At 51.3% G+C, this 25,612-nt stretch overlaps 1 protein-coding gene across 1 annotated transcript; it reads right to left on the minus strand.

The window, feature by feature from the left end:
- Positions 1–922: 922 nt before the first annotated feature.
- On the minus strand, positions 923–24,320 carry LOC308678529 (voltage-gated potassium channel subunit beta-3-like; the record flags this gene model as incomplete). Its single annotated transcript, XM_081345759.1, has 14 exons — positions 923–1,578; positions 2,997–3,085; positions 4,522–4,642; positions 7,127–7,221; positions 7,754–7,874; positions 7,979–8,064; positions 11,250–11,336; positions 12,318–12,361; positions 12,614–12,658; positions 13,268–13,312; positions 16,390–16,469; positions 16,973–17,010; positions 18,871–18,914; positions 24,070–24,320. The coding sequence occupies 14 exons, from the start codon at positions 24,318–24,320 to the stop codon at positions 1,489–1,491; spliced, it is 1,236 nt and encodes a 411-aa protein (XP_081201885.1). The 3' UTR covers positions 923–1,488.
- Between the last annotated feature and the right edge of the window lie 1,292 nt (positions 24,321–25,612).

A 25,612-nucleotide genomic window follows, 5' to 3' on the forward strand; every position in this document is an offset into this window, starting at 1 on the left:
CTTTGGTGCCCTCTGCGCTGGCTTGTTTTCTTGCAGACGTTTCATGGCCAAACTAGGTAACATCATCAGTGGTAGACGGGAGAAAGGTTTGCAGGGTGGAGGAAGAAGAGGAGGAGGAGGAGGAAGAGGACAGGGAGGAGGAGGAGGAAGAGGAGGAGGAGGAGGGGGAGGGGGAGGAGGAGGAGGAGGGGGAGGAGGAGGAGGAGAATGGGGTCCTTGTTGCTCTCTGAGCTTGGCAGTTTCCTTGCAGACGTTTCATGGCCAAACTAGGTAACATCATCAGTGGTGGAAGGGAGAAAGGTTTGCAGGGTGGAGGAAGAAGAGGAGGAGGAGGAGGAGGAAGAGGAGGAGGAGCAGGAGGAGAATGGGGTCCTTGTTGCTCTCTGAGCTTGGCAGTTTCCTTGCAGACATTTCATGGCCAAACTAGGTAACATCATCAGTGCCAGTCCCGATACACTGATGATGTTGCCTAGTTTGGGTAATGAAGCGTCTGCAAGACAACCAACAAGCTCAGAGAGCACGAAGAACAGAAAACAGGGAGGGAGGAAAGAAGGAAAGAGGAAGGGATGGAAAGAAAGAAAAAGAAAGGAAGATAAAAAAAAGAGAGAGAAAGAGTGGGAGGGAGGAAAAAGGGAAGGATGGAGGAAGGAAGGAGGGGAGGAAGAAAGGAAAGAAAAAGAAAGGGAGGAAGGGAAGGAAGGAAGGGAGGGAGGAAAGAGGGAGGGAAAGAAAGAAAAAGGAAGGAAAAAAAGAGAAAGAAAGAGAGAGAGAGAGAGAACGAGAGAGAACGTTTCGTTCCCTATGTGTGCTATTTTCCCACTTGGCTCCTGATTTAGGCCGATTGTGCTTCCTTGAGCTGAAATTCCTGAACCCGGCCGCCGTTCGGACATGCGTTGAGCCTACCACCTCCAGAAAGGAAACACGGATTGGGGGAAACGGCTCGCCACGTGCCACGGCCTCCAAGGGAAAAAGAATCCAGGGAGAAACGGGGTGCGGGGCAGGACCCCCCCCCCACAAGGGACAGAGGCTTACGGTTAAATCGAGGTTATCTTACACCCAGACAAACTTGAGGTACTCTTAGACTGAGATTGTGCTTATTTCTGCACCCAACTTCCAACAGCTGCCTGTCCCACTGGAGAGAGCCAGTCGTGGCCTCCCCCCCCCACCCCCCCACGCCACCACCATCCGGAAATGGGGTCCAGCAGCCCAGCCGGCTCAAGGCAGCGGGCCGACCCTGCCAAGCGCGATTGCTCATGCCGTAGATTTTGAACTCGAGACTCCTCAAGCAGCTGCCACGGGGCAGGACGAGACCTTCCACGTCTCTGGCCTTGGAAGAATACGGATATTTGGTTCATGCGCAAAAAGCGGGCTCCTCTTGCCCCCCCCGCCCTCGAGAAGGCAGCAGCTGGTGGGAGGCGGGCGGGGGGAAACGGGGGTCTTCGGAGGAGCAGGAGGTGGGAGGCAGTCTCTGGTGGGGCCAGGCCAGCCCTAAGCCCGGGACTCCTTCTTGGCGTTGGGCTTGTTGCCCAGAACCGCGTCTATTTCCTGGACGACTTGAGGGGTCAGCTGGCTTAGGACCTGTAGGGGGAGAAAGGGGAGGGGGCAGCGCGAAGAGGGAGGGGGTTAAAAAAAAAATAAAACTTTGCCGCAGGCCCCCCCCCAACGCCACATCTGTATTGTTACAGCTGCCTTCTCGGTTGATTTGAGGCAGGGTCTCCTAAAACGATCACAAAATGGCCAGGTGGGCCGAGCGGGCTCAAAAGAGCATCTTTTGGGGAAGGGCATCCTCCCAGAAGCCCCTGGGTTGCAGCCCCCCCCCGGCCTTAAAACTTGATTTTCTCTAAGGGGTGTTTGCGGGGGGGTCCAGGGACGGCTGGAGGCTTGAGTGCTTTCAGCCTATTTGCCTGCCTTCGTGCCAATCACCTTGCGTGGTGGGAAAAACTTCGGGTGGATCTAGAAGAGGGGTCTGAGGAATTCTGGGAGCTGAAGTCTTCAAGCTCAGCCCTTTGGTGACTTGTGGCCTTCAACTCCCAGAATTCCTCAGCCGGCATTCCCGGCTGAGGAATTCTGGGATTTGAAGGCCACAAGGCACCAAAGGGTCACAGTTCCCTCACGCTGGCTGAGGAATTCTGGGAGTTGAAGGCCACAAGTCATCAAAGGGTCACAGTTCCCTCACACTGGCTGAGGAATTCTGGGAGTTGAAGTCCACAAGTCATCAAAGGGTCACAGTTTTCTCATGCTGGCTGAGGAATTCTGGGAGTTGAAGTCCACAAGTCACAAAAGGGTCACAGTTTTCTCACGCTGGCTGAGGAATTCTGGGAGTTGAAGTCCACAAGTCATAAAAGGGACATAGTTCCCTCACGCTGGCTGAGGAATTCTGGGAGTTGAAGTCCACGAGTCATGAAGGGAGCCATAGTTCCCTCACGCTGGCTGAGGAATTCTGGGAGTTGAAGTCCACAAGTCACAAAAGGGTCATAGTTCCCTCACGCTGGCTGAGGAATTCTGGGAGTTGAAGTCCACAAGTCACAAAAGGGTCACAGTTCCCTCACGCTGGCTGAGGAATTCTGGGAGTTGAAGTCCACAAGTCATCAAAGGGTCACAGTTCCCTCACGCTGGCTGAGGAATTCTGGGAGTTGAAGTCCACAAGTCATCAAAGGGTCACAGTTCCCTCACGCTGGCTGAGGAATTCTGGGAGTTGAAGTCCACAAGTCATCAAAGGGTCACAGTTCCCTCACGCTGGCTGAGGAATTCTGGGAGTTGAAGGCCACGAGTCATGAAGGGAGCCATAGTTCCCTCACGCTGGCTGAGGAATTCTGGGAGTTGAAGGCCACCAGCCACCAAAGGGCCAAGCTGGAAGACCCCTGATCTAGAACATGGAGAGCAAGGGGAGGGACTTCCCCCACCAGCAGCCCCCTACCTTTACGGAGTGAAACGCAGCCCCCCTCCCCCGCCGATCCCCAGATCTCTGGCCCCCTCCTCCTCCTCCTCCTCCTCACCTGAATGGATCCCAGGTTCTCAATCAGCTGCTCGGCGCTGGAGACCCCCAGGAGCACGGAACTGACCCCTTCCGAGCGGAGACACCAGGCTTTGGGGAAAGAGGAATCCCCGAAATAGGTCAGAAAGGAACAAGCTTAGCGTCTCCTCCCCAGCCTTCTAAAATTAGTGTTTGCGTGTGGGTGTGGGTGTGATCATTCCCTCTCGGTGCATTCAGAGACACCGTTCCGCAGGGCCCTCCTGGCTGTGAATCTGCTCCAGAGGCTGAGCTGATTTCTCAGCCCAAAAGGGTCCCAGCTAAAGCATCAGAAACCAAAAAAAAAAAAAATTGTGATGTAACCACATCTGTTCACCCCTTCCTTTGTCCGATCTGTTCTTTGGAATCACTCGTCTCGCCTCTTTTCCAGCTTCCCCGGTCTCAACGAGAGCTGTGGCTTTTCCTGGTGGTCTCTTGTTCAAATGCCCAAGTCTTGCTTTAACCGACTAACAAGAGTTGGAAGGGACCTTGGAGGTCCTCTAGTCCACTCCCACCACCCCCGGTCAAGCGGGAGACCTTATACCATTTCAGATAAACGGTTCTCCAGCCTCTTCTTAAAAAAACTCCGGGGATGGGGCACCCACGACTTCTGGTGGCAAGTCGTTCCACCGGTCAATTGTTCCTCCCTGTCAGGAAATTTCTCCTTAGCTTTTCAACAGCAGCCAAAATCCTTAAGGGACTCCTCGGAACGGACATGGGACTCTCTAAGGCCCCTTCAAACTATGTTATTCTATTCTATTTTATTCTCTATTCTCTTATTTTCTATTTCATTCTGTTCTAGTCTAAAGGTAAAGGTTCCCCCGCACATGCGTGCTAGTCGTTTCCGACTCTAGGGGCCGGTGCTCATCTCCATTTCAAAGCCGAAGAGCCGGCGCTTGTCCGAGGACGTCTCCGTGGTCATGTGGCCGGCATGACTGGACGCTAAAGGCTCACGGAACGCTGTTACCTTCCCACCGTAGTGGTCCCTATTTTTCTACTTGCATTTTTACGTGCTTTCGAACTGCTAGGTTGGCAGAAGCTGGGACGAGTAACAGGCGCTCACTCTGCTACGCGGCACTCGGGATTCGACCCGCCAAACTGCCGACCTTCTGATCGACAAGCTCAGCGTCCTAACCCACTGAGCCACCACGTCCCTTTAGTCTAGTCCATGGGTAGGCAACCTCGGATCTTTTATGACTCGTGGACTTCAACTCCCAGAATTCCTGAGCCAGCTTGGCTGGCTCAGGAATTCTGGGAGTTGAAGTCCACGAGTCATAAAAGAGCCGAGGTTGCCTACCCCTGGTCTAGTCTATTCTTTATTCCTATATTCCATTCCATTCAATTTTCCTATGTTCTATTCTATTCTATTCTTTATTTGTATGTTCTGTTCTGTTCTGTTCATCTCGAAGAGGCTGAAACTGTGCCTGATTTCCCCAACTGCCTGCCTTGGGGCCTTGTTAGAAAAAGGCACGCACACAGAGACACCTACACCCATCCTCCAGCGTCCTCACCAATGGCCAGCTGCGCCACCGTGCACCCCAGGCGCTCAGCGATGGGCCGGAGGGCTTTCACCTTGCTTTGCTGCTTCTTCCCATCTTCGCTCTGCATCTTCTCCTTCAGCCAGTGGTAGCCCTGAAAGAGGAGGAGGAGGAGGAGGAGGAGAAGGAGAAGGCCAGACCGTCACGAAGGGTCCCCATGGACCGGCAAGCCGTGAGCCTCAGCCCAGCCAACGGTGCGTCTGTTTGGAGCACAACGTTCCCACCGTCCCTTTTGGAGATTAAAAGGATCTCCGGTGTGGATGAGTTAATTCTGAGACTTGGGGGAGATGGGACCAAGCCTCGGCTGAAGTCAGAATCTGGGGCAGGGGGAAGGAGAGCTTAAGAGGCGGTTACGCCTCAGTGCTGGATCCAAATGTCATTTTTATTTTTTATTTTTTGGCTTGGTATAATGCCAGAAAAACGTGACAAGCAAAGTACACGCTCGATTTTACATGCGGCAACAGCGGCAAGAATCACGTTTGCGCAATCCCGGAAGAACGAAGAAACACACCCCACCCCCAGAAGAAGAAGAAATATTTTTTTTAAAAAAAACACCAGTCTGTGCAGAAACGGACAGACTTCCTTTAAGGTTGAAAGAAAAAGAGAATAATAATAAGTTGGAAGGGACCTTGGAGGTCATCTAGTCCAACCCCCTGCTAAGGCAGGAAACCCTATACCATTTCAGACAAATGGCTGTCCAGTCTCTTCAGAACATTTTCAAATTTGGGACCTCTTTTATCAATGGCTAGAAGAAAGATTGAGGGGTTCGGAATTTAATTTGTGTTAGTGAACAAGACACTCAATACATTTTTGTTGAATGGTTGCTATTGAATTCTGTTTTTTTTAAAAAATAAGACTTTATAAAAAAATATATGTTTGTCATGACGCGAAGCTCACGGCAAGGACGAAGCATCGAGGGCTCAGCCTGAGGATACAACTCCTTGGGTTTTGCGGAGAAAAACTCAAAAGGACGTTTAGAACCCAGAACAAAATAAAAATTTGCAGACAGCAGATCAACATTTCTAAGAATTTCGCCCAGACAACGCCACCTTCTCCAACGTGGTGCCTTCCTCCACGCATGAAGGACGAATCCCGAAAGTTTGAAGGCCCCAAGTCGAGGATAGTTACTTGAAGGCATCTCCCTTACTTTGGCCGTTTTAAGTAAGGGGGGAATTTGCCGGAGAAAACAATTCTGTTGGGAAGCCTTAGCGGTAAAACAGGAAACCTGGCCGGCAAAAAAACACCGTTGCCAAGGTTGAAGAGCCCTGATATAGACAGCGATAGTTGATAAAAATTGAGTGCAAATGGAAATATAGGTATTGTTTCCACAGCAAGGAAGATAAAGCAGAAATGCTTAAATGGGTCTGTCTGACTCAAAGAGGAGAATATATTTAATTATTTTCTTTGTTTGGACGCCGCTTCTGGATTTTGTGCTCGGGAAGGAAAAAAACAAAACAAAACTTGGATTTTGGTTTTGCCGATGAGAAAGATTTGTTCTTATAGAAATGGCTAGTTCTGTGCTAACGCAGGGGTCCCCAACCTATGGGCCGCAGCCCGCTACTGGGCCATGGCCTAAATATGCGCGCACTCACCCCGACTCACGCTAGCGCCCGCGGACTCGCTTGCACATACGCCCCGGGGCTAGCGGCGGTGGCTAGTGCCTGTGCAAATGGGGCCGCTAGCACACGTGGGGGTTGCGTGGCCCGTTTGCGCCTGCACGCAGATGGTAGTGGCGGCAGCTAGCGCCTGCGCAGACACCATTCGCACGCGTGCACACGTAACTTTCCCAGCTGCTTCCTTTCCCTCCGGGCCGCGGGCACAAAAAGCTTGGGGACCTCTGTAAAAAGATAAAGGTTCCCCCGCACGTGCGTGCTAGTCGCTTCCGACTCTAGGGGCCGGTGCTCGTCTCCGTTTCAAAGCCGAAGAGCCAGCGCTTGTCCGAGGACGTCTCCATGGTTGTGTGGCCGGCATGACTAGACGCCAAAGGCGCACGGAACGCTGTTACCTTCCCACCGGAGCGGTCCCTATTTTTCTACTTGCATTTTTACGTGCTTTCGAACTGCTAGGTTGGCAGAAGCTGGGACGAGTAACAGGCGCTCGCTCTGTTATGCGGCACTCGGGATTCGACCCGCCAAACTGCCGACCTTCTGATCGACAAGCTCAGCGTCCTAACCCACTGAGCCACCGCGTCCCTTTGTACTAGCATGTAAAAGTGAGAAGCTGAAGCCGTATTGTGCTTATCTTGTACTGTGCTTCAAAAGAGTTGGAAAAGCCAACGCGTTTTTTTTCCTCCCCCCTTGTCCCTCGTTATTTTCTTTCCCCCCTCCCCCTCCCTTTTTTCCTTCCCCCAATTTCCTACGTTTTGTTTTCCTTGGTATTTGATACTTCGATAAAACGATAGAGGATGATGTGGAGAAATCTCCATACCTACAGAAGGAAGGCAGCCTTTGGTCCCACAAATTCCCAGCAAGGAGTTCCTGGGCCTGGAAGCCCACCAAGCTGGGGAGGACTCGAAAAGCCCACCTGGAAGTGAGTGAGTGTGTTACCTTTCGGCCGTCAAGAACGGTTGGGATCCTACCTTCATGGACGCCCGACAGTTTTCCGGCACTCGCTCCTCGTATTTTCCCGTGATGAGGCCACAGGCCAGTGGAGACCAGGTGATGGCTCCTACTCCTGAAGAAGGTAAATGGGGCAGTTGGGGTCAGGAGGGACTACAGGCCTTCCTCTTCCTCCCACTGAATCTTCAGGTATCACAGGCTTCACCTGGCAGGCTTATTGGGACCTCCTTCAAGCACCAGCCAGCGGAGCGATTAGCCCATTAACCTTGGGCTAATAAGCCACTTTCAATTCTGCAATGTGCAATGCTTTGGAATCGTGGTTTGTTTCCTAGGGAGGGCACCCCGATTGGAAAAAAAAACCCAACCCAAAGACACAACCAAGGTCTTCTTTGGTGTTCGTCAAGGTCAACGTCTTCCCAACTCTTGACAATTTGAAGACGGGCGGGCTTCAAATCCCAGAATATCCTGGGAGTTGAAGCCCGCCCGTCTTCAAGTTGCCAAGGTCATGGACCCATTCATCTGGGTCAAAGCAGGGTTGCAATGAACAGACAGGGAGGAGGAGGAGGAAGAGCCTTATCATGCAGGAGGGGGAAATAAGGGGGGAGGACCCCTCCCCTCCTCCTCCCCAACCCCCCCTTCCTTCTTACCGATCTTGTGATACAACTCTGGAAGCTGCGTCTCCACCTTTTCCCTCTGGAACATATGATATTCCGCTTGTTCGCACACGGGAGGGATGAGGTTGAACTGCCGGGCGACTGAGTAGGCTTCCTACGTTGTAGAGAAGAAAGAGGGGAAAGGAAGAAGAGATTGGGGGGGGAGAAAAAAAAAAGAGAGAGGAACGTACCTTTACCGCCCCGCCCCAAAGATTTTACCATAATCTCCATGGCGCTCCAGCGAGAAGTGCCCCAGTACATGGCCATGCCTTGGTTGATCACGTAAGTCATAGCCCGGACGATCTCTGGCGGGAAGAACGAAAATATCAAAGAGATGAGCACCAAAGTCCCTTTTTTTCCCTTCGTTTCTCCCTCACATTTCAAAGATGGAGAGTCTTCCGACATTTCAAAGATGGAGAGTCTTCCGTACGCAGAAAAAACAGGTTCAGGGCAGGAAAAGGGAACGAAGGCCAGTAGCTTGATGCAGAACGTCACCTTGACAGAATATCCAAGTTGGAAGGGACCTTGGAGGTCTTCTAGTCCAGCCCCCTGCTCAAGCAAGAGAACCTACACCATCACTTCACGTGATCACAATTGCACAGCTCAAACCTCCATCTTTACATTTTTGGGATCAATCTGAACAGGAAATTCAAATCCTTTCTGGGAAATTGGAAGAGTTTTGCCCATGTCTCTCCGTTAAACCAGCGCCAGAAGATGCCCGCAGACAGTATATTTATGCATAAACCGTTTTGGTGAATGGAACCCAAACGTCGTGGTTGATTCAACAAACCACAACTTGGGCAAAAAAGAAACGGCCAAGCCAGTCCGAGACATGAAACCAATTCTTCGTTGCCACCTTATATTTCCAATTTGGCATCACCTAATGCAAAACGGGCTAGAGGTGTTGGTTTTTTTTAAAAAAAATTACTGTTCATAAAGAAAGTAACCGCCATCCCTTTTTAAGTCATTTTTCCTTAAGAGAAATCAAGGAAGCGTGAAATATTTTCCAAAGAAATCTTCCCAAAGAACATCGAGGCAGCTTTGGCTGTCCTCTCTTTCCCCCAAAATGCAAAATGTGGGTGAATTTATTATTAAAAAAAACAAAACACAACCCAGGCACCCGAAGATTGGCATTTAGGCCTCCTTGTCTCTCATCGCAGCTTGATTTTAGCCCTAAAATTCAAGGGTATATTTTATTTATTTTTCCTACTTATTAATTGCTTATTTCTCAACGAGGTACTTCCCAGATAGAACAAAGTGTTGTCGGTCGGGATTTCTGGATATTTAAATAGTGGCCGACAGGATGAAAAAGCAGCTAGGCGGGAGTCTGCGGTGTAGTTGGCAGCACAACTCACACACAACTTCAGAAGGTGGGGGTTGCCACAAAGCTTGCGCTACACCTACACACATCTGCTGCCTACACAGAAGCACAGCGGGATTAAACCTAGATGAGTAAGTGGGAAGTAAACTCCAGTGAAATCAACAGAGTTTACTTCTTGGGAAGACATGCAGAAGATTTAAAAAAAAAGTATTTCTCAAGACTGGATAACTTTTAAGACGGGTGGACTTCAACTCCCAGAATTCCTTAGCCATTCATTCATTCATTCATTCATGGCTGGCTGGTTGGGGAATTCTGGGATTTGAGTCCACCCGCCTTGAACGTTTCCCAAGTTTGAGAACCGCCGAGTGAAGGGATTCAAAACGGACTGGCTACAATTTAGGAGGCTACGATGGGACAGCAGGAGGAGGTCCTGGGTTCGAGACGAGAGGAAAAAGTAGCAGATCCCTCTGAAGCCTTTCTGCACGGATCTTTACTTAGCCTTTCTGCTATTTTTTTTTCTCCCCGCCTCCGCCCCCCACCATTGCATTTTTTTCCCCACCTGGTTTTTAAGTCCCTTGTGCTTTGATTTTATTTCATTTTATTTTATTTTGCAATAACACGTGCACCTTGTGTCTTTTTGTTCCCTTGCTGGCCGTGGAATTCTGGGAGTTGAAGTCCACCCGTCTTAAAGGGACGGGGCTCGAAAAAAAAAAGACTGGCCTATACACCTTACGTTGTAGGTGTTTTTTTTTTAAGGCTTGAGAGGTTCGGGGTGCCAGGGACAAGAGGGGGTGCAGGAGATTGGGGAAGGGGCAATCTTTAGTACCTTCCAGCAAGAACACTCGGAAGTTCAGGTCACCCTCTGCACGAAGGAGAGAAGCAGTGAGATGGGCTGGAGTTTGCAAAGACAAGACTGGACAACTTTTTTTGGGGGGGGGTTGTCATACAGGCTCCTGGGACCGCTCCCTCCCCCCTCCCCGCACACCCTACCTGGAAAAAAAAAATGTGTGTGTGTGTGAACAGAGGGATGTCTCAGCAAGAGCAGAGCCCAACTGCGGTTCTTAAAAGAGAGTCGTGCCTGTTTTTTCTGACCATTTCCGCTTTTGGTCGTTCAGCAAGTCACGGCAATGGTGAAGTGACTCACGCGGTCGTTAAGCAAATCTGGCCTCCCCCATTGACTATGCCGGTCGAAAGCCAGCCGGGAAGGTCATAAAGGGTGATTTAAGCGTATAGACCTGCTGGTTTCCAAGCACCCGAATTTTGATGACATGGGGATGGTCGTAAGTGCGAGGAACGGTCACAAGTCACAGATCTAGCCTGTTTTCCTCTTCTTCTTCTCCTTCTTTCTTCTTCTCCTTCCCCTTCTTCTTCTTCCCCTTCCCCTTCCCCTTTCCTTTTCCTCTCCTCCTCCTCCTCCTCCCCTCCTCCTCCTCCTCCTCCTCCTCCTCCTCCTCCATTTGCAAACTATGTTCTCTGCCTTCCTATTTCTTCTTTCTTTCCTGGCTGTTTTTCTCTTGAAAGAAAAGGGCGTAGCGGAGACAGACGAGGGGGATCTGCAAGACCTGGTCAAAGAAGTCAAGATGGCTGCCTTGGAATTGCAATCCAAGCTTTGATTGTACTGCCCTGGCCGCCATCTTGACTTTCTTTCTTTCTTTTTTTTTAAACTACACCCTGCAAAAAAAAAAAATTTAAGCCGTGCCTCTGCGGAAGATCTGAAGCGTGCCGCATGGATGGAGGAACGATAGCGCGTCTGTGTGTTTGTGTTGTTTTCCCGGAGAGACAATTATTATTATTATTATTATTATTATTATTATTATTATTATTATTATTATTATTATTATTATTATTATTATTATTTATTGCATTTATATACCGCCCTTTCCCTGAGGACTCAGGGCGGTTTACAGGGAGTTAAAAAACAACTATACAAAAGTTAAAACCCAATTTAAAAAATATTAAACTAAACCCTGTACTATGAAATCTTTTTCAAAAAATTGGGGTGGAAATACCCTGGGAAGCGGCAGAATGGCGTTCTGGCCAGGGTAGACACAGGAGACAGCCCTTACTCAAAAGGAGGTGGGGAATTTGGGGGTGGGGGGGTCCCTTAATCCGGACCCCTAAAGTTTGAGTTCGGGGGGGGAGAAGACCAGAAAAGAGGGACCCACCCACCTTCCATGGGGCTGTTAGAGTCCATCCGGTTAGCGAAGACGATGTCGACATATCCCAGCTGGAGCCTCTGCAGGGACCCTTTTAGCCCTGGGGGGGGGGGAGAAGAAATGTTGGAATTAGAAGCCCCCAATTGGGGAGCGCGGCCTCTAGGCTGGGGATGATGGGAGCTGGGAGACGCCCTCCGGGACGGTGGAGCTTGGAGCCCGTCCTTCCATCTATCCATTCACTTTTCCACCTACCCATCCATCCATCCTTCTTTCCTTCTAGCCCTCCGTCTTTCCTCTGTTCATCGCTCCATTCACCTTTCCACCCACCCACTCTTCCATACTTAAATCCATCCTTCCTTCCTCTCCCTTCTATTTCTCTTTTCCTTCCTTCCTTCCCTTCTATCTTTTCCTTCCTTCCTCTCCTTCCCTCCCTCCCTTCCTTTCCCTATCTTTTCATTCCTTCCTTTCCCTATCTTTTCCTCCCTTCCTTCCTTCCTTCCTCCCTCCCTTCTCTATCTTTTCCTTCCTTCCTTCCTTCTTTCCTCTCCCTTCTATTTTTCTTTTCCTTCCTTTCTTCCTTCTATCTTTTCCTCCCTCCCTCCCTCCCTTCCTTCCTTCCTTCCTTCCTTCCTTCCTTCCTTCCTTCCTTCCCTCCTTCCTTTTTATCTTTTCCTTCCTTCCTTTCCTTCCCTCCCTTCCTTTCCCTATTTCTTTCCTTCCTTCCTTCCTTCCTTCCTTCCTTCCTTCCTTCCTTCCTTCCTTCCTTCCTTCCTTCCTTCCCTCCTTCCTTTTTATCTTTTCCTTCCTTCCTTTCCTTCCCTCCCTTCCTTTCCCTATTTCTTTTCCTTCCTTCCTTCCTTCCTTCCTTCCTTCCTTCCTTCCTTCCTTCCTTCCTTCCTTCCTTCCTTCCTTCCTTCCCTCCCTCCCTCCCTCCCTCCTTTTCCTGTCTTCCTACTCTGCTACTTAAAGCTTATTCCCCTTCCCATGAATTGGCCCCCCTCCCCTCTCCCTCCAGACTCAGCTCCCATGGGGGGGTCAGCCCTCCATCCCCGGCCCCAGCCCCCCCTTCGCCCCCCCTCACCCTCAATGATGTGTTTCCGGGATAAGCCTCTTTCGGTCTCAGCCCTTTGAAGAAAGAAAGGGAAAAAGAGGGAGGGAGGTCACATCTGGGGCCAGCTGCCAGCCCTGCACCCCCAATCCCCAAGGGGCACTTAGATCTTTCGGGGGTGCCCCCCGAAAAATACTTTGGGGGGGCTCACAACTTCATAATAAAAGCCGTGGTCCTATCCATAAGCAGCATATGCATCCCCCCCCGTCGCACTGCCACCGTCCCACCGCTGGGGAGGATGGCACTTGTAGTCCCCCGAAAGCACTTACTGGCCTCCCCAGTAAATTTTGGTGGTGACCACGTAGCTGGAACGCCTGCAAAGAAGTCAAAGGGGCGAAATGAGCGGACAGCGGCCCACGAGACATCCAACCCGTCGATAAACCCAGGGCAGTCCTCGGCTTACAACGGTTTCATTAGCGGCCGTTCAAAGTTCCACCACCACTGGGGGGGGGAGAAGGGGGACTTAGGACTGATTATCACGCTTAACGACCGTTGCAGCATCCCCGTGGTCACGTGACCAAAATTCAGAGGCTTGGCAACTGGCCTGTACTTGTGACGTGATCCCCTTTTGCGACCGTCTGACGAGCAGAGCCAAGGGGGGGGGAAGCCGGATCCGCCGAACGACTGTGTCGCTCGCTTAACAACCGCAGGTGGTAGAGTGGGAGCCAAACTCCCTTCACAAATGTCTCGCTTACTGACATCAGTGTCGGGCTGAATGGCGGCCGTAAGGCGAGGACTACCGGGATGCAATTTTGCCAAAAGGTGCAAGCTTTCATTGAAGCTTTAGGAAAAAGGAAGGGGGGCGTCTCCCCTTGGGGACCCCCTCCTCGATTATCCAGGGATCCGGAGGCTGTGACTCCGCCCCCTCCAATGACCTCACAGCCCCTCCCCCTCTGCCCTTCCAGGAAAGGTTTGGGCCTTACCTCCATCCTTTGCTCTTCAAGATGTTCCCCAAGGTTTTTTCTGCTCTGGGAAAAAGAATGGAAGAGAAAGAAGGGAGGAGAGAGAGAAAAGAGGAAAGGAAGAGGGGAAGGAAATAGAAAAGAGAAGGGAGGGGGGAATAAAAAACAGGGATGATAAAGGGAAGGAGGCAGGGAAGGAGGGATGGAGGAAGGAAGGAAAAGAGGAATAGAAGGGAGAGGAAGGGAGGAAGGAAGGAAGGAAGGAAGGAAAGAAAGAAAAAGAACCAGTCCCTCTAATTAATACATCTTATTAAAAGGCAGAAACTTTCATCAACTATCGCTCACTTCATCTGATGGACCGAGGGGCTAGACTGATGTTTGTCCACTTGGCAAATTGAAGGTGTGTGGACTTCACCTTTTTATATGTTTCCCCCCCCCCAAGTTTCTGTCATTTAGTTCCCCTTTCCAGCAAACCCCCCCCCACCCGTTAGGTACAATGGATTCACTTAGTGACCACCACTTTCGCTTAACAACTCTGGCGTTCGCTTAAAAATGGCATAAAGTCATTGGTGCTAGAAGGGAGGGGGGCTTCGGGAGGAGGAGGAGGAGGATGACTGCGGGGTCCTTGGTGCCCTCTGAGCTGGGCGGTTTCCTTGCAGACGTTTCATGACCCAACTAGGGAACATCATCAGTGCTAGAAGGAAGGAAGGAAGGAAGGAAGGAAGGAAGGAAGGAAGGAAGGAAGGAAGGAAGGAAGGAAGGAAGGAAGGAAGGAAGGAAGGAAGGAAGGAAGGAAGGAAGGACTGTGGGGTCCTTGGTGCTCTCTGAGCTGGACGGTTTCCTTGCAGACGTTTCATGACCCAACTAGGGAACATCATCAGTGCAGGAAGGAAGGAAGGAAGGAAGGAAGGAAGGAAGGAAGGAAGGAAGGAAGGAAGGAAGGAAGGAAGGAAGGAAGGAAGGAAGGACTGTGGGGTCCTTGGTGCTCTCTGAGCTGGACGGTTTCCTTGCAGACGTTTCATGACCCAACTAGGGAACATCATCAGTGCTAGAAGGAAGGAAGGAAGGAAGGAAGGAAGGAAGGAAGGAAGGAAGGAAGGAAGGAAGGAAGGAAGGACGGACTGTGGGGTCCTTGGTGCTCTCTGAGCTGGACGGTTTCCTTGCAGACGTTTCATGACCCAACTAGGGAACATCATCAGTGCTAGAAGGAAAGGGAAGGAAGGAAGGAAGGAAGGAAGGAAGGAAGGAAGGAAGGAAGGAAGGAAGGAAGGAAGGAAGGAAGGAAGGACTGTGGGGTCCTTGGTGCTCTCTGAGCTGGACGGTTTCCTTGCAGACGTTTCATGACCCAACTAGGGAACATCATCAGTGCTAGAAGGAAAGGGAAGGAAGGAAGGAAGGAAGGAAGGAAGGAAGGAAGGAAGGAAGGAAGGAAGGAAGGAAGGAAGGAAGGAAGGAAGGACGGACTGTGGGGTCCTTGGTGCTCTCTGAGCTGGACGGTTTCCTTGCAGATGTTTCATGACCCAACTAGGTAACATCATCAGTGCTAGAAGGGAAGGAGGATTGTGGAGACAGCAGGAGGAGGAGGAGGAGGAGGACTGTGGGGTCCTTGGTGCTCTCTGTGCAGGCCCTGTGAGCTAGGGATTGTGCAAAGGTCCTGTCTGTCTGGTTGTTGTTGCGGTGCTTGTTTGCTTTCTCTCTCTTATTCTCTCTCTCTCTCTCTCTCTCTCTTATTCTCTCTCTCTCTCTCTCTCTCTGCGCACGCACGCACACACATACACACAGAGCCTTCGTTTGGACCGATCCCCAAATCCAGACTGACAGAATCGTGTCACCGATTCTGAAGCTGGCCCTTTGCAGAGGGAGACGCTCCGAGCCAATGCTTGGCTTACAAAGTGACACGCAAGGAAAAAACCCAGGCAGGGCAATCTCTGGAAAACAAGGATGGCTCCGGCAGTGCCGAAGCAGCGTCTGGCCTAGAACAGAGCCATTAAAGAGAAGAGGGCTTCTGAGCATGGAAAAAGCACCTTTCCCCCCCTGCAAATTGCCCAAGAGCACGGAAAATGCATGTTTTTCCCTCTGTGCGCAGTATACAAGAGAGTTCCTGAGCATGGAAAAAGCACCTTTTTTTCCTTCCATGCACAATACCTGCGGAACTGGACAGCCTGTGAAATGGGGGGGTGGGGGGCGGGCGGTGGCGGTATTTGATAGATCTCCCCTAACCTCCAGAATAGCTACAGAAAGTTGAAAGGTTTTTTATATTTTTATTTTGATTATTAAATTTATATGCTGGGGGAGAGAGTTGGGAAGGGAGGGACAGAAGGAAAAGTCAGATTAGCTTAGGGCTGGGTGGCGCTCGGAACGCCTTGTGGGGCTGTGGCACCTCAACTGTCAGAAATTTCCTAACAGCGAGAACAATTGCCCTGTTCACCACCCTGAGTCCTTCGGGAGAAGGGCGGTATACAAATTTAATAAATAAATAAAATAAATAAATTAACCAGTGGAACCACCTGCCTCCAGAAGCGGTGAATGCTCCAACACTGGAAGGTTTTAAGGAGAAACCGGACAGCCATTTGTCTGAAATGGTACTATAGGGTTTCCTGCCTGAGTGTGGGGTTGGACTAGATGACCTCCAAGGTCCCTTCCAGCTCTGATATTCCATGATTCTCTAAGGGTCTCCTGCTTGAGTGTGGGGTTGGACTAGAAGACCTCCCAGGTCCCTTCCAGCTCTATTATTCTGTTATTTCTGTTTTATTATGATTATTATGTTTGATTATTATGATTATCAACTAAAGTAAAGGAAGCCTCAGCAACGGCAGGTCAGTGCCTAGAGACAATTCGGATCCTTTTGGAAACGGAGAAATATTCCTTTTCCCTTCTGGATCAGGAGAGAACATACCACACAGAGGCCTAGTGCCGGAAGGGAACCTCAGAGGTCCTCTAGTCCAACCCTTCCCCCTTGCTGGGCGAGAAGCAGGCCAGTCTTACTACCCATCTAATCTCCCGATTCAAAGGCCAAAGGGAGAGAGAGAGACTCTCCTCTGCCTGTTGAATTTCTTCCCGGCCCAGGTGATGCAGATGCAGCTCTGCATCCTGCCCCCCCCCACACCTCTTTTCTCTCCTGCCCCTGCAACAGCCCAACTTACTTGCCAGAGGCGTAGACTTCGGCCGTGTCAAAGAGGTTGACCCCGTTTTCGTAAGCGATGGTGAGCACGCTCTCAGCCACCTAGAAGCAGGAAGAGAGAGAGAAAAAAAAGGGGGGGTTGTTTTTAAGAAAAGAGGAGGGGTCTTTTTTATTTTATTTGAGAGGCTTCGCTGTCCCCCACCCCCACCCCAGCAAAAACATTTCTTGAACAGAGATAGGAAAATGTGCCCGCAAACACTTAACGGGTGTTGGGAAGGGGAGTGTGGGGGGAAAGACTTTAAGAACGTCTGTCGCTATTTTGGATTTTAGGGACACACACTTTTGTGTTTGTGTCTTTGTGTGCACGTCCTAGGGAGGGGGTGACTTTTCAAGGTTGAGACTTGGAGAGGAAGCTGAGGTCCATCTAAACCAGGGGTCTTCAGACTGGGCCCATTGGTGACTTGTGGACTTCAACTCCCAGAATTCCTCAGCCAGGCGCTGCCTGGCTGAGGAATTCTGGGAATTGAAGTCCAGGAAGTCATCAAAGGGCCCAGTCGGAAGACCCCTGCTCTACCGTCATGAAATGGGCAAAGTTGGAGACTTACCTCATCTGAGATCTGGGACCCAAATGTCACCCAGGTACCTACAAGGGAAAAGAGATTTTTGAAGTGGGTGCCAGGTGGTCCTTCCCCTGCCTACGGATCTGCCAGGCTGCTCTTAAGCCGCCTAGAGCCAAAGACAAGAGAATGGAAGGGTTGGGAGGGACCTGGGAGGTCTTCTAGCCCAACCCCTGTTCAAGCATGAGACCCCATCCCGTTCTGAGCAAATGATTGTCCAGTCTATTCTGCATTTTATTCTGCATCCTATCCTATTCTATTCTATTCTATTCCATTCTATATTCTATTCTATTCTATTCTTATTCTATTTCTATTCTATTCTATTCTATTCTATTCTATTCTATTCTATTCTATTCTATTCTATGCTATTCCATTCTATATTCTATTCTATTAATATTTCTATTCTATTCTATTCTATTCTATTCTATTCTAATTCTATTCTATGCTATTCCATTCTATATTCTATTAATATTTCTATTCTATTCTATTCTGCATTTTATTCTGCATTCTATTCTATTCTTCTATTCTATTCTATTCCATTCTATATTCTATTCTATTCTTATTCTATTCTATTCTATTCTATTCTATTCTATTCTATTCTATTCTATTCTATTCTATTCTATTCTATTCTATTCTATTCCTATTTCTATTCTATTCTATTCTATTCTATTCTATTCTATTCTATTTTATATTCTATTCTTTCTATTCTATTCTATATTCTGTTCTATTCTATTTTATTTTCTATTCTAATTTCTATTCTATTCTATATTTTATTATTCTATTCTATTCCTATTCCTATTCCTATTCCTATTCCTATTTTATTCTAGAAAATCTCCAGTGGTGGAACACCCACAATGTCTGGTGGGAAGCTGTTCCACTGGTTAAGTATTCATTAAAAGAGATTAAAAGTGACCCTTTTTTAAAAAAATCCCATTTATATCCCGCCCTTCTCCGTAGACTCAGGGCAGCTTACAATCTAAGAAGCACAAATCCAATGTGCTTAGCAGTAGCCTTCATTCTATGTATATGCCTGCTTATTAGGGCTTTCGCCCCCCCCCCAAACGGCATTATTACAAAGTCAGCTTATTGCCCCCAACAATCTGGGTCCTCAGCAGGATACCCTAGAGAGATTGCTTTCTTATTATTACTGATTGATCGATTATTCTCATCACTTTCCTTTTTTTATTGCTGACTTTCTTGTTCTAGTTTGCTTCTGCTCCGGTTACCCTCCTCCCGTTTTCTTCCTTTTTATTGTAAGCTGCCTAGAATTGGCGAGATAGGTGGCAAATAAATTGAACCAGTAAGTAAAGAAATTGGTTGAGAAGGAAGGAAGGAGAATTCCAGAAAACAAGCTACGGGTAGTCCTTGCCTTGCGACCGTTCATTTAGCGACCGCGCAAAGTTACCTTCAGTTCCTAGCTTGAGTAGACTTAGATGGAGAATTCTTGATTCTCTTTCTAACTGTCCTCCTCTAAAATGGGGAATCAAGTCAGTCTTTTCACTGATAATGGGGAAGATTTCCGCTTTTATTTACATCAGGGCTCTCCAACCTTGGCCACTTTTAAGACCTGTGGACTTCAACTCCCAGAATTCCCCCAGCCAGCCATGCTGGCTGGGGAATTCTGGGAGTTGAAGTCCACAAGTCTTAAAGTGGCCAAGATTGGAGACTGATTTACCTTATAGTCTCCTAAACAAGTCTGGGAACAGACTCTTTTACACATCTCCGTGGTGGACCAGGAAACCGGTTGGTGACGGATGAAGTGACAAGCACACCCAAGGAAGATTCCCCAAACTGAGGGAGAACCCCCCCCCACCCTTCAGAAGTATTCTGCGCTCCCCCCCGAAGCCCCACCCAGCTCATGTTTTCTACCAACCTCCGGAACTCACCGAGGCCGAGACAAGAGACTCGCAGACCGGATTTCCCGAGATTCCTGCAATGGGAAGAAACGGGAAGGTGAAACAAGCCGGCAATGGCGGTCTGTCAGGGTCTGAGCAAGTAGCCTTGGCAGACAGGAAGAAGAGCTGCGGACGAGGCAACAGGCGGATAAGAGGCATCCGAGCCCCCAGGAGGAGAGTGGACATGGTAAAGAAGAGACCCTCCCTAGTTGGAAAACTGACAGGGGGGGGGAAAGGCACACTTTCAGACGTGCAAGAGTGAGGTCAGCAAGGGCGCCCCGGCGAGCAAATCCTACTTTGTTGTAAGGTAACACTAGCCGAATCTTGCAAGCTAAAAGTGCATCTCTTCCCCCCCCCCGCCTTTACAGTGCAGGAAACTAGGGAGGGTGTCTTCTGAAACGCTTCTTCCCATGTTCCCCTTCCTTCTGTGGGCTTAGCTGCCTCTTGCTTGCCAGTTGCCTCGTCCACAGCTCTTCCTGTCCTCCCAAAATGGCTCACACCTGCCATTAGAGGTAGTCCTCGACTTGCGACCACAATTTCTCTCGCTAAGGGCGTCATTCGTTAAGTGAATTTGGTCCCATTTTTACGGCCTTTCTCGGCACCTCTGTTAAGACCGAGATCCCCAACCTGTGGGCCGTGGCCTGGTAGTGTGTATGTGCGCACAGACCCTCTCGCTTGCGCTAGCGCTGGGGCCGCGGGACACAAAAACAGGACACCGCACCACGGGGCGCAAAAACGGGCCGCTGCTGTGCTTCAGGGCATGAAAATGGGATGCCGCCGCACCTCAGGGTGCGAAAATGGGAAGCTGCCACGATGCCTCAGCGTGCAAAACTGGGCCGCTGTCATGCTTCAAGGCACAAAAATGGACACCACCGCGCTGCAGGACGCAAAAATAGGGTGCCACCACACCGCGGGCACAGAAACGGTCTGCCACCGCGCTGCAAGGTGCAAAAACAGGCACCACCATGCCACGGGGTGCAGAAACAAGACACTGCGCCAGGCAAGAATGGGGCAGGGCTAGTATCACGCAGGCATTAGCCCCACCCTGTTTGTGGTGTGTGCGTGCTCACGGTCCCGTGTGCACGCATGCGCACGCATGCATGTAAAATGCTTCCCTCTGCCTTTTCCTCCGGTCCGCCAACCGACAAAGGTTGGTGACCTCTTTGTTAAGCAAATCCCTGCAGTTGTTCAGTGAGTGACAACGTTGTTAAGTGAATCCTGCTTTCCCCACCGACTTTGCTCGTCGGTCACAAAAAGGGGATCACGTGACCCCGGGACGCTGCAAGCGTCATAAATACGTGTCAGTTGACCAGCGACTGAATTTTGATCAGGTGACCAGGGGGACGCCGCAAACAGTCTTAAGTGTGAAAAAAAATCGCAAGTTGCTTTTTCCAGTGCCGTTGTAACTTTGAACAGTCGCTAAGCGAACCGTTGTAAGTAACAATAACAATAATAACAATAATAACAATAATAATAAGAGTTGGAAGGGACCTTGGAGGTCATCTAGTCCAACCCCCTGCTCAGGCAGGAAACCTTATACCATTTCAGGCAAATGGCTGTCCAGTCTCTTCTTAAAAACTTCCAGTGTTGGAGCATTCACAGCTTCTGGAGGCAGGTTGTTCCACTGGTTAAATGTTCTCACTGTCAGGAAGTTTCTCCTTAGTTCTAGGTTGCTTCTCTTCTTGTCCTGCCTTCAGGCGCTTTGGAGACTAGCTTGACTCCCTCTTCTTTGGGGCAGCCCCTGAGATATTGGAACACTGCTATCATGTCACCCCTCACCCTTCTCTTCATGAAACTACACATACCCAATTCCAGCAACCGCTCCTCGTATCTTTTAGCCTCCCGTCCCCTGATCCTCTGTGTTGCTCTTCTCTGTACCCTTTCTAGAGTCTCAACATCTTTTCTACATTGTGGTGACCAAAACTGGATGCCGTATTCCAGGTGTGGCCTTACCAAGGCATTGTAAAGTGGTATTAACACTCCACGTGATCTTGATTCTATCCCTCTGTTAATGCAGCCTAGCACTGTGTTGGCTCTTTTGGCAGCTGCAGCACACGGCTGGCTCCTATTTAAGTGATTGTCCACTAGGTCGAGGACTACCTGTGCAAGGTGCCCGTTTTCCTGGGCGAGGTTTTCTCCACCAACACAACAACGGCGTTTCGTGTCAGCTTCCTTTGAAGTACAGTGTGCCGCCCTCCAGACAGTACGCAACATTGTTCTGGGGCTGCCCAGCATGCTGGGAGTTGTAGTCCACCCAATTTAGAAGGGAGGTCCAGGGCAGAACACATTCAAGGGCTGGGCAGCTGCGCTTCCGTTCGTTTGCTGCTTTGGGGATGGACAAACCAGGAATAGAACGGTACCCGGAACTTCTCAATTCACCTTTGCGCATTCCTCCCAAGTTTTCAGCACGCATCAAAAGGCTTTGGCTGCTCCTTCTGGGCCCCGTTCCTCCCTGCTTAGTGCCCAGGGCGACTCTCACCGTTTTATTCGGGAGTCACTATTCTGAGCAGTAACAAAGTTAAAAATAGATCCTGGTTTGCGTCTGGCGCTTCCCTCCAGCTTCTAATTGCCGGGAAGAAAAACAGGCCACGAACCCCACCGGCTTCCTTCCGTGGGCAGCTATTTTCAATGCTTTTTAGTGGCGTCGCGCCCAAATCCTTTATATATCGCTGCCCGAGATTTAAAAGTGGGCCACGCGTCCCCCAACAATAAACCACATTTTTTTTTGTTCCTTCCGTCTTTAACAGAAACAAGACCGGGATCTGCAGTGGGCACAGTTGAGTCTCAACCTCCTGCAGGACAGCAATCGAATCTCGACAGCACGTTCTGTAAGTGACCTTCATCTGCCCCACTGCTGGACATGGGTCTTGCATTCCCACACACACACACACACACACAAACACACACACACACACACACAGCTAGGCACCCCAGAGCCCAACGTGACCCCTGTTGAAAGTTTGTCAACAGCGGTTTTAATCTGCCGCCTGGCCAGGTTCCCAGATGGATGCGCCAGCAGCAATTAGGATAAACTTGGGAGGGATGGTGGTTTGGAAGCTAGCCAGACCCGACCATGATCTGGGCGGCTGGCCAGCCCCCACCGTCCACCAGGCCTGATTCCCCCCTCCCCCCCAATTCTGCCCTGGCAGGATGCCGCCTGTCACTTAATCCCCTTCAGAGGCGCCCATCACCCGCTCTTCCCCCACACTGCATGCCAACCGCCTCTCCTCCTCACCCCCGTTTTCGCCACTTGCAACTCCCCCCCACAAACCTACAGCCACACAATCTCAGCCCAAAGTCAGGAGCTTTGCACTCGGCAAAGCTGCCTTAGAAATATTCTTTGGGGCACGGGGGTGTTTTGCAAAAGGGGTATCTTTCCTCCGAGGGGCCCCGGAACGTAGCAGAATGCAAACTTGGACACTTTCACACACACACACAGACACACACACACACACACATTCTGCACAGGGCAGGGGAGAGTTGAAACCCAGCACACCTGGATTTCACACCTGGCCAGGCTGGAGAAAGTGGGTTTTACACACTAGCCGTCCCAAGTCACATCTCTTTAGGGAAATGTGTGGGGTTTTTCCCCCCCAGGCCCCCTTTTTTTCAGGGGAACCCCAAATCTCGAATCATTCTTTCCCCCTCCCCCCTCTGCAGGAACCCCATTTTTTTTCTTTGCCTTCTTGGAACGAATCAATTAACTTTAGGGTTCAGCCCCCCCCAAATCCCCTCAACTAACTTTAATTAAAACGGCAAAAATGAAGCAGGGAAGTTGAGATGTTTTTGGAAATGTAAGGATTGGGGGGAAACGGGGAGGAATGTGGGGGGGTTATTTTTTTTGGGGGGGGGGTGTTGCACGAACCCTTTGGGACTAATGGAGAATGTTTTCATCTCTTTCCTAAATATCCACATCGGCTCCTTCAGGATCTGCCCGCTTGGATCCAGGAGGATTCCACTGTGAATCTGGTTTTTTTACAAAATTGTTTTAGGGGTTCAGAAACCCCCCCCCACTTTTTTTACTGTAACTGCTCCTATTCTAGGAAGAAAGAATCCCAGAATCTGGGCTGTCACTCCATCAAAAACAACCCCCCCCAATTGGCAAAAAAATAAGGAGCCGTTTCCATCCCTCCCGTCACCCCCCCTCCGACAAGGGAGACCCCCCCCTTTTCCCTGCTGACAAAGTGTCCCAAAAAATCCGATCATCTGGAACACTGCCCTGCACCCCCCCCAATCTTCTTCCACTGATGTTGGTCCCTCCTCCCAACCCATCCCATCCTCCCTCTGGCCCACCAGGAACGGGACACCCCCCCCACCTTAGACTGCAACCTTCAGCCTGTGTGGCTGATGGGATTTGTAGTGCGGCATCCCCGGGGGACTGGTGCTCCGCGGCTCTAACTCCCCCCCTTTCCCGTAATCAGCCCCCTTCCCCAAACCTCAGATTGCAAAGTTCAGCAGCACCGCCAGCCGGCTTGGCAGGTAGTCGGTGGCCGATGGGATATGTAGTCCGGCTTCCCTAGGGAATGATGCCAGCTGCACGGCTCCCACTCCGCCAACCCCTCCCCCCCTCGCACCTTAGACAGTACAACGTTCAGCATCACCAGCCAGCTCGGCAAGTAGTAGGCGGCCCATGGGATCTGTAGTCCGGCGTTCCTGGGAGCCATGCCACCTCCCAGCTCCATTCCCCCTACCCCGCAATCCGCTCTTACCCCGCGCTTTAGACTGCACAGTCTTCAGCACCACCCACCAGTCCTGTGCGGTCGATGGGATTTGTAGTCCGGCACCTGCTCTATCCGTCCCTCTAGTATCAAACCCCCCCTACACACACACACCTTAGACTGCAACTTTCAGCAACGGTACTCCGCAGCCGATGGGATCTGTAGTCCAGCAAACCCTCCTCTCACTTCACCCTCCCTTCACCGCTCCTCCCCCGCCCCTTAGACCGCGCAACCTTCAGCCCACCTTCCAGTGCGGCCGATGGGACGTGTAGTCCGGCATCCCTTGGGGAGGGGCGCTGCCCAGCCGTCATCGGCCCCCCTGGCCCGCCCCCCCCCACACAAGCACAGACTCCCACCTTCAGCCTCCCGGGCCGCTCCTCACGTCCCCTGCGGCCGATGGGCTTTGTAGTCCGGCATCCCTGGGGGAGAGCCGAACCCCTCCCCCCCTCCCTCCCTCCCCCAGCCGGCTTACCGGTAGTTCATGCCGGTGGCTCGCCCGGTGGACTCCCGCAGGAGGAAGGCGAGCTGGGGGGGCAGGGTCTGCCCGGGCCCCCGGCCGCCCCCCGCCAGCCGGGTCCCCTTGCCCGGGGGCTGGAAGGCCCCGTTGCTGCCCTGGCCGGGACCCCCGCCCGCTGCCCGCCCGCCGCCCCCTCCCCCGCCCAGCCGCTCCTCGGCGCTGCGGCTCCGCAGGTTCTGCTCGGTGCAGGCGATGGAGATCTGCATGGCGGGCTCCGGCGGGCTCGGCGCTGGGCCGGGGGCGCCCACCGAGCGCCACGGGATGCAGCCACGGAGCGCTTCGGGATGCCCGGCGACCCCCCCCCACCGGCCTCATTTGCATCCCGGCCCCGCCCAGCGGGAGGGGTTTGGGTGTGGGGGAGGGGACAAGAAGGCAAGCTCGGGGGGGGGTGGGCGAGCAGATGCTGCCAGGACTCAGAGACACCCCCCCCCACACACACACACCCCTCTTTCTCCCCCCCCGCCCGACCCACATCAGGATTTCCCCACGTTCAACACGGGTTTCGGGGCTGGGGGCAATCCCAGGATCTGGAGAAAGGGGGGCGCAGGGGGGGGATGAACCGGGCGAGCAGATGCTGCCAGGACTCAGAGACCCCCCCAACCTCTTTCCCCCCATCGACCCACATCAGAAGTTCCCCACGTTCAACACGGGTTTTGCGGGTGGGGGCAATCCCAGGCTCTGGAGAAGGGGGGGGGGCGCAGGCCGGGCGAGCAGATGCTGCCAGGACTCAGAGACCCTCCACCACCACCTCCGACCCACATCAGGACTTCCCCACGTTCAAACTGGGTTTCGGGGATGGGGCCAATCCCAGGATCTGGAGAAGGGGGGGTGCAGGGGGGGCTGAGCCCGGTGAGCAGATGCTGCCAGGACTCAGAGACCCCCTCTCCCCCCCTGCTGGTTAGAGTAAACAGCTCTTTTAGGAATTAAGCACTGTCCCCTTAAGGGATAGCCTTCTGGGTAATGTAGTTTCAAGTCCCTTGGTCACACCTGCGTTTCGGAATGGCCACTGGGAGGGACTCCTGATTGGCTGCCTGGGATGGCTGGCTACATGGCTTGCTTGCATTCCAGCCTGGGGAGCTTTTTGTTCCGCGCAAGGTGGGACAAAAACACTCTTTTTTTTTCCACCTCCGTGCTGGGAGCAGAAATGCGCTTCCGGCAACGGTGAGTTCCTGTTCAGAGGATGCCCGATGAAGGAAATTCCATTAATTGCACATAATTAAATTAAATTAAATCTAGACGGCACACTAACAAGCAGAGACGTCACCCTGCCAACAAAAGTGCGTATAGTCAAGGCCAGAGGTCAGCAACCTGAAACAGTGAAAGAGCCACTCGGAACCCGGTTCCCTCAAAAGGAAAAACTGGGAGCCGCAAAAAATGCGTGCGCATGCGCGTACATGCGCGCATGTGCAGAACAGGGTTTGAGTGAAGAGTGGAGCCAAGGCGAGATATGCACCTACCCTGCATATTTGAATTGATTGGTTGAACTTTTTTAGTCCCA

This window comes from Vipera berus (genome assembly GCF_964194415.1).
Source record: "Vipera berus genome assembly, chromosome: Z".
Taxonomy (NCBI): domain Eukaryota; kingdom Metazoa; phylum Chordata; class Lepidosauria; order Squamata; family Viperidae; genus Vipera; species Vipera berus.